Source organism: Rosa chinensis, chromosome 4 (assembly GCF_002994745.2).
Source record: "Rosa chinensis cultivar Old Blush chromosome 4, RchiOBHm-V2, whole genome shotgun sequence".
NCBI classification, from domain to species: Eukaryota; Viridiplantae; Streptophyta; class Magnoliopsida; order Rosales; family Rosaceae; genus Rosa; species Rosa chinensis.
This window is the reverse complement of record NC_037091.1, coordinates 65,853,764-65,862,693: the sequence shown is the minus strand read 5'-3', so window position 1 is coordinate 65,862,693 and position 8,930 is coordinate 65,853,764. Positions and strand designations below refer to the sequence as shown.

General features: G+C 40.0%; 1 protein-coding gene and 1 long non-coding RNA gene across 2 annotated transcripts; both read right to left on the bottom strand.

Moving 5' to 3' along the window:
• Positions 1-1,488: 1,488 nt before the first annotated feature.
• On the bottom strand, positions 1,489-2,569 carry LOC112200493. The gene is made up of 3 exons (XR_002936335.1): positions 2,431-2,569; positions 1,844-1,922; positions 1,489-1,639 (listed from the first exon to the last, which is right to left on the bottom strand). It is a non-coding gene; the product is annotated as an uncharacterized LOC112200493 (long non-coding RNA).
• A 4,873-nt stretch (positions 2,570-7,442) lies between these two features.
• On the bottom strand, positions 7,443-8,652 carry LOC112199789. Its single transcript, XM_024340755.1, has 3 exons — positions 8,048-8,652; positions 7,899-7,973; positions 7,443-7,512 (listed from the first exon to the last, which is right to left on the bottom strand). Exons 1-3 carry the CDS (start codon positions 8,650-8,652, stop codon positions 7,443-7,445), a joined length of 750 nt encoding a protein of 249 aa, XP_024196523.1.
• Between the last annotated feature and the right edge of the window lie 278 nt (positions 8,653-8,930).

Genomic DNA, 8,930 nt, shown 5'->3' with positions numbered 1-8,930 from the left:
TGGCCTTAGCTTGATTTGCTTCAAAATCAGTAGCTTGCTCAATGGAGAGCACGTTCTGACTAGGCTTTTGGATGGCTTCCAGAAGTCCATCAGCCTTAAGATGTTGGCGCACATCTCAGACCCACCTATGGTATGCTGCGCTAGTTGTCTCTAGTGGAACAAAGTTCAACTTGTTCAGGTAACTCATCCTGAAAAACAACACAAGATTAGGGTTAGTTTCGGAGCGAAAAAAAAAAGGCTACCACGAAAAACTATTAAATTCCTGAGTGTAGTCTCTTCCAAGAAATTAGGGATTTTCTGAGCGTAGTCGTTTCCAAGAGAAATCCGATTCCAAGAGGGGTTTTGGATTAGATCGAAACAACGATGTATGTGGTCGATCATTTTCTTCTCAACAAACTCTAAGTTTGGAGGACTCTACAAGCTCCAAGCTTGGAGTGAGCACGAACCCCCACAGTTCGGCTTTCGGTCTCCCCTATGAAGAAGAAAGGAGGGTAGAAAAAGGGATGTTGGAAGTCCCCGAGAAAAGAAGAAGAAATTTTAAAAAAACTTCAAAAACGGGAACTTTTAGAAAAGATTTACCTTGAAAAATGGTCGGAAATTCTTGACTGGAAAAAGTCGCCTGAAAGTGTTGACCAGAGTTGACTGGAGGGTTGACCGGCGTTGACCGAAGGTGCTGATGTGGCGTCCGGTTGCTGACGTGGCAGTGCGGATTGGGTGCTGACGTGGTAGATTTCTGTGCTGACATCAGTGGGTTGACTGGTTGGGCTTCAGGCCGGTTTCTTCCTTCTGGGCCGTGGGCTGGTCCTTTGCTTCTGGGCTTAGGGCTGCTCTGTTGCTTGGGCTAGGCTTGTTTCTTTTTTCTGGATTGGACTGACAAAGGCAGAGAGAAAGCTCCAAGGATGAATTTCAGGCGGCGGTTCAACGTGGATGACCTTCTGGTGGCCGGTTCGTCAATTTTCAGGCCGGTTCCGGTGGTTATTTTTCCAGTTCCAGCAATCTGGGTTTGAGGCGCTGAAGGTGATGGAGTACGGATGTCAGAGGCAGAGGAAAAAGCCTTAAACCGGGCAGAGGGTTTTCTGGTACTTCTGAGGGTCGGTTCGGTATTTTTCCGGCCGGTTCTTGGTGTGGTGCCCCCGGTTCTGGACTCCTGGGGTCTAAACCTTCAAGGTGGGTGGCGGTGGTTTCTGATATTTGAAGGTTACGAATTTAGGGTCTTAGGGTTAGGGCTTCGTGCTGATAACGTGTTCTAGGGAATTAGAAACAGAGAAAAATTTGCTGTGTATTCTCATTGATAATATGAGCCTCTTTATATAGAGGATTACAATGCATAGAGTTAGAATCATACAAGGAAAGTGAATCTCTAGATTCTTCTAATTGAACCCTATTACCACTAGGTCAAGTAACCTAGAGTTTGGATTAAACACAAATAGAGATATCCTTAAACAAAAGGAAAATTTTCACAGATCTAAATAATTCATGAACATGCTGAAGAGTCAAATGTCACTCTTTTCACTACTCAATAAAATGAATCCCACAACCCTAGCTGAAATGTAAATACAGAAAGGGAGGCATACCTTGAACATGGCAACAAATCCAACTTGGATAGATTGTTGGGGAACTAACAATCAAAATGTAGGAGCTGTAGTTTGCCAAAAAAAAAAAAGTGTAAGAGCTGCAAAGAAAAAAGAAAAATGCATAGACTAACAAAATCAATGAAGAGCCTTCAAATTTTCATTGAGGATTAAAATAGAATTATACATGAATATCCAATAACAGATTTCGGAACTGGAGAAGCCAACAACATATAAATTGAATATCTAAGAGCATCAAAGGAGAGTTCTACCTGCAACCAATTTTTATAAAAGCCTCCAATGTAGACCCTCTTTGATTCTCTTTAGACTGTCACAAAAACTTGAATTGAGCTGCATAATAATCAAATTAACTGAAGTTAGAAAGGGATTCCATACAAACCATTATTATGATAAAACTATCACATCTCCTCATAATCTTGAAAACCATTAATATAAACATTAGCAAAAACTAAACTTTTGTCATAGTTGCCATGACATTTGTAAAATGAAACTCCAAATGCACAAAAATGAAAGGTAATTGTATCTTATATAGTTGAATATAGAGATCAGCCAAAGCCAACAGTGAGTTCACAAAGCTACGAACAAACTGCAGCAAATAGCCACAAAATATGTCTTATGATGCAGGCTGTGTTAGATGTATATTATATGAACACAAAATAAAAAACAAATGAGGCAAAGCAAAAGAAACAGATGAACCCAAAGCACAGACCACTTTAGATGGCAATCTCCTTAATCCCTCGTTATCATACAATTACAACAACTCTTAACATATGTAAACAATAGAACTTCACAATCTCCATATTTAATTGAGGGATATATGAAGTGGGTTCTCACTCACCTAATTATCCAAATAAACCTTTGAGAAGCTAGTTCTCTGTACCCACTCCAACGTGCCTATGACCTTGATCAATACCCACCGAAAGGATCTGCAGCCAAACTCCAGCTCCATTCTTCTCATCTTCCCCAATTTCAGACCTTAATAAATCTATGCATCCCACAATGGGGATATATATACAAATACAAAGGAGTAGTCTAACTCTAATAGGAAACAATCTTTCCATAATTACAGGATATTCTAATTAAATAAAATCCCAATTACATACAGATTTACAGCGATTCTACACTCTCCCTCAAGTTGGTGCATAGATGTCTATCATGCCCAACTTGTCAACCGAGCTGTCAAATACCTTCCTGGACACTCTTTTAGTAAGAATATCAGCTAATTGCTCCTCTGAGTTTACAAATGGAAAGCGGATAACCTTTCTGTCAAGATTTTCTTTAATAAAATGACGGTCAACCTCCACATGCTTTGTTCTATCATGCTGAACTGGATTATGTGCAATCTCAATGGCAGCTGTATTATCATAATGCAAATCCATAGGCTTTTTAAGCTTGTAACCCAGGTCCTTCAAGACATTACGAATCCACAATATTTCACATACTCCGTGTGCCATACCTCGGAACTCAGGTTCTGCACTTGATCTGGCAACGACTTTTTGCTTTTTGCTATGCCAAGTGACAAGGTTCCCTCCAACAAAAGTGAAGTACCCAGATGTAGAACATCTGTCCATTTTATCACCAGCCGAATCTGCATCTGTGTACCCAACAACTTCCAATTCATCTTTTTTCTGAAACAGTAACCCTTTACCTGGCGCCCTCTTCAAGTACCTCAAAATACGAAAGACTGCATCCATATGCTCTTCACTAGGACAATGCATAAATTGACTAACAACACTCACAGCATAAGCAATATCAGGTCTAGTATGTGAAAGATAAATCAACCTTCCTACAAGACGTTGATATCTCCCTTTATCAGTTCGAACTTGATCAGGATAGATAGCAAGTCTGTGATTCATCTCAATGGGTGTCTCGATGGGTCAGCAGTCCAGCATCCCCGTTTCAGCAAGTAAATCAAGAACATATTTCCTCTGTGAAAGTGAAATCCCCTTCTTAGACCTTGCAACTTCAATACCCAAAAAATACTTCAGTTGTCCCAGATCCTTCATTTCAAACTCCTTTGACAAATACTTTTGCAATTCATTTATCTCCTTCAGATCATCCCCTGTAACAATCATGTCATCAACATACATAATAAGAGCTGTAATCTTACCATTCTTGCGCTTGATGAACAAGGTATGGTCAGAATTGCTCTGTCTATATCCAAAGGCTTTCATGGACTTTGAAAATCTTCCAAACCAAGCTCTTGGAGACTGCTTTAGGCCATTCAAAGATTTCTTCAATTTACACACCTTGCCAACATCACTTGGGTAATTCTTAACACCTGGGGGCATATCCATGTACACTTCTTCCTCCAAATTCCCATTAAGAAACGCATTCTTCACATCAAACTGGTGCAAGGGCCAATCTTTGTTTGCTGTAAGTGAGATTAGAATCCGGACAGTATTAATCTTTGCCACAGGTGCAAAAGTCTCCTCATAATCAATCCCATAGCGTTGTGTATATCCTTTGGCAACCAACCTCACTTTGTATCTATTAATAGTTCCATCTGCATTAAGCTTCACAGTAAATACCCAACGACATCCTACAGTCTTCTTTCCAACCGGCATAGGTACTAGCTCCCATGTTGCATTTTTTCTAAAGAGCTTCCAATTCTTCATTCATCGCCTTGGTCCATTTTGGATTCATCATTGCATCCTGCACGTTACTAGGAATAGATACAGTAGATAATTGATCAACAACAAGTGCATGTGACCCAGAAATCCTATGGTTAGACATAAAATTAGCTATAGGGTATTTAGCTTTGGCTTTGATATCTGGTTCTTATTGTTTCTTAGGAATTCCCTTGATAACCCTTTGTGATTTCCTAGGTTCGACACTTTCTAACCCAGAAGACTCATTAAAGTTTAGGGATACCTGGGGTGGATCATTCTGACTGGGATCTTCAGTTGGTGAGGCAGAAGGGGAATATCTTGTGTGTGAGCTTCGGATACGTCTTGATTTTGTTTCAAACTATCCAGAAAAGTCGTCTCTTCTGTCTCTGAATTCACAACGCTCTGTTCGGCAGTTTCAGTAGTTGCATTCTCTATTTCGGAATTCACAACACTCTGTTCGGCAGTCGCATTCCTTGTTTCGGAATTCACAACACTTCGTTCAGCAGTCGCATTTTCTGTTTCAGAATTTACAACACTCTGTTCGGCAGTCGAATTTTCTATTTCGGAATTTCTACCTTCAAATCGTTCCTCGAAATCTTCCAAGTCTTCAAAGACATCAAAATCAATAATAGAACAAGGATTCCCTTCATAACCTCTCTCCCCCTGAAGGGAAGACTGAGAAGCTCCCCCTGAGTAATATGGCTCAGATTCACGGAATGAGACATCAAGAGATATATGTATAGTGCCAGTAAGAGGATCATAACATCGATAACCCTTCTGGAAGTCAGCATAACCAACAAATATACACTTACGGGCACGGGGATCAAGCTTGCTACGTTGAGGCTTGGGAATATGAACATAAGCTGTGCACCCAAACACCCGGGGCTCCAAATTAGGCATAGAAGGGATGGTCAAAAGTGTATGAAGCTTCTGATGAGGATTCTGAAACTCAATCACTCGGGAAGGAGTACGGTTGATAAGATATGCTGCTGATTTCACTGCTTTGCCCCAATAGGACCGAGGTACATTCATGCCAAATAAGGAAGCACGAACAACTTCCATCAACTGCCTATTCTTCCGTTCTACTAAACCATTCTGTTGAGGAGTATAAGAATTGGAGGTTTGATGACGAATTCCATGTGACCGGCAAAACTCAATCATAGGGCCATTCACAAACTCTCCACCATTGTCAGACTGAAACACTCTGATGGATTGTTGATACTGAGTTGCCACCATTTTGTGAAATTTGGTAAACATTCCAAATACATCACTCTTATTCTTCAGTAATGACACCCATGTCATGCGAGTGCAATCATCAATAAACGTTACAAAATACCGAGCTCCAGAAAGAGAAGGAATTTTCGCAGGACCCCAGACATCGGAGTGAATCTTCATAAAAGGAACATGACTTTTATTAAGACTTGGTGAATATGAAATACGGTGACTCTTGGTCAGTTCACAGATGTCACAGTGGAAATCCATATCACTAACAACTGAAAACAATTGAGGTTGCAGCTTCTTAAGATAACGAAAGGATAGATGACCTAAACGGCGATGCCATAACCATACAGCTTCCTTCGCATTCTCTACCCCGTTGATCTGATTAGCTTGTCCCAAAAGATGCTTCTGTTTCTTTCCAGTCTCTATCATATCCAGATAGTATAATTTCCCCCTTCTAACACCATAACCAAGAATCTGTCGAGTCAGAATGTCCTGAAACACACAGAAAGACGGATAGAAGGTCACAATACATGCAAGAGCTAAAATAACTTGACCAACAGACAGGAGATTATAAGCTAGTGATGGAACAACTAAGACAGATTCAAGGGTTAAGGTATCAGATAAAGCAATAGAACCTTCTCCGGTGACCGGAGTTGGAGTACCATCAGCAGTAGAGACAACGTCTTGAAGGGAACGTCTAAGGTTTTTCACAAGACTTGGGTCATTGGTCATATGGTCAGATGCACCTGTATCAATTATCCATGTACTATTAAAAGTAACCTTACCCTTCATACCTGACTGCGCTACATTAGCGGAGGCATTGTCTAGGTAAACTTCCTCTTTAGTAGCAACAACGGCCTTGCCTAGATTCTTTCGCGGTTTCTTGGTGAAGTCCCACCAATCAGGGTAACCAATCACTTCATAGCACCGCTCCTTGCTATGACCTAGTTCTCCACAGATAATGCACCTTTTGTTTGCATATGGATTTGGTTTACCTAGAGGACCGTGTGGAGAAGGTCTTGAGAAGCCTGGAGGAGGACCCTGTTTGCGTTGGGCCATAACAGAAAATTTGGTAGTTACCGAATGCCCCATAGCCTGTTTCTCTGATTGCATCATTGAGGAATTCATGATTTTCACAGGATTGGATTTTCAAGGGTTTCAAGATGGATATGAATGTTTTGGAAAAAAAAGGTAGGGTGATGATGGTTTGAAATTCAGGATGGTTTGATTTCAACGGTGGTGGTACGCAGCGGTTTGTGGTGTTCTTCGGGATTCAGGGTTCAGGATTCAAAGGATGCAGCGCAAGTTCAAAGGATTGAACTAGGCTCTGATACCAAGTAGAAAAGAATACTTCAATTCAGGGTTAATTCGATAAATCTATTCATCCCACAATGGGGATATATATACAAATACAAAGGAGTAGTCTAACTCTAATAGAAAACAATCTTTCCATAATTACAGGATATTCTAATTAAATAAAATCCCAATTACATACAGATTTACAGCGATTCTACAATTAAGCAATCCTCGAAATTACCACCATGGATGGGTACGTTTGAGCTTACCTTACAGCCTTAGACTAAATTGATTTTAATCTAAATTCCAAAGCCCAAGTTTCTAGATTTGGTAACGGAAAGAAGATGGAGACGTCAATGGCTTCCAACCCGTGGCCATGACTCATTCCTCCCTTCCCAAACCCACAAAAAAGACGAATTGGGTAAACTCATACTAATTCCTCCTCATCCGTATATAAACTATCGTCATCAATAACATCAAGCAAAAGAAAAAACTCATACCTCAAACACAGATGTTCTGAGAGTTAAATCACTTGAAACAGAGATAGTAATAACAGTAAGCGAAGAAGAAGAAGAAGACGAAAAATTATATTCTGACAAATACCTTCCACTCGGTTTATTGCAACCAAGAGCTTCATGTTTCTCTTCTCCTTCTTTTTCTACTTCCCCCATTCTGAAATACCCTACCAAGGTTTTTTCGTTGTTGATCTTGCTGGCTCAGTTCACGATCTGGAAGTAGATAGAGGCTTCGAGACCTTACGCCTATGCTTATCCATACACCACTGGCAATAACTAACAGTATGAAGGGAAAAATCATAATTTAACTATTCATTGCATTTGTCTTTGCGGAATGAGCAGCAACAGTATAGATTAAAAGTGATCATTTACACCATTGTCGGTATTGGTGGGATATTAGAATAGTGATGCTCCACTAAAACGCATAATAAGATCGAATATGTGATAATAAAACCATGTTGTCACCATTGGCCTAAAAGTGGGGATAGATTAGTATCCTTAGCCCATATTTGTGGTAGTGAATATTCTCTACTGTTTCATCAACATTGAATGTTATCTGTTGCATGTTGGAAAGGTGTATTTGTAATCGCTCTATTGTTGGATATATTATGTTCATTGTAAATTTGAAGATCCTCCATAAAGCTTCCGGTGCACAAACCCACCTTGCATCAACAAATTGTCTAATTTCATCAAACTCTGGGTTTGATTGCAGCTCAAGTGCCACTATGTCAGGACCTCTGTAGATATACTTATATAAGTACTTGACACTTTTTATGCTCTCACATATTTCAATATTGATTGACAATTATACCGTAATAGCAACCATGGGTTGTAGGGAACCACCCAATTGTTATCCACCATCAGATCTCCTCGTCTACGCAAAGGTACCGGTAAGCGACTTGCTCGTCTCCGATATACAGGATATGCATTATTCCCTTGCACAGTGAAATTTGCAAATGGTTTTGGGTAGCCTTTATTGCAACTCCCATTTTTCATACATGACTGCCTTGAGTTAAGAGTTCCACATGGACCATGAATCATATGTGTACACACTGCATCATAAAGTTGAGGCTCCTCATCCTCATATGGTATTTCAGCTCTAACAATGGGATCATATTCATCAGCATTATTAAGCTTGTCATTTTCTTCTAACATAATCAGCATATGAACATGTGGTAGGCCCTGTTTTTGAAATTCAACAACGAAAGCATGTGCATCCACTTTTCCCAGCACCCCCTTGTTGATGATATCTTCTTTTAATTGCTCAAATTTGGCATGAAATACCCTGGTGACTAAATCAGGACGGTCTTGTGGTGTTTGTCCAGGGAGTAGTTCATTTCTAAGTTCTTCCCAGTTGGGGTTACAAGTCACGGTGATAAAAAGATCCGGCCTACCATATTTTTGAACCAAAGCCATTGCATCTTGATATTGTTGGTACATGTCACGTGGGCTTCCAATAAACGATGATGGCAAAATTGTTCTACGACCAACGTTACATGTAATGTACCAAATTACATTTAATTTGTCTTTCTACAACTATAAATAAAATGACGCTAATTATAAGATCTTAACATCAATCCAATACTAAATCAAACCTGCATCATTTTCTCCTGCATGTAGAGAGTCTTGAAGTCCTTGACGAAATTATCTCCTAAATTTTTCTTGATTACTACGAAGCCATCTGAGCTTCTGTG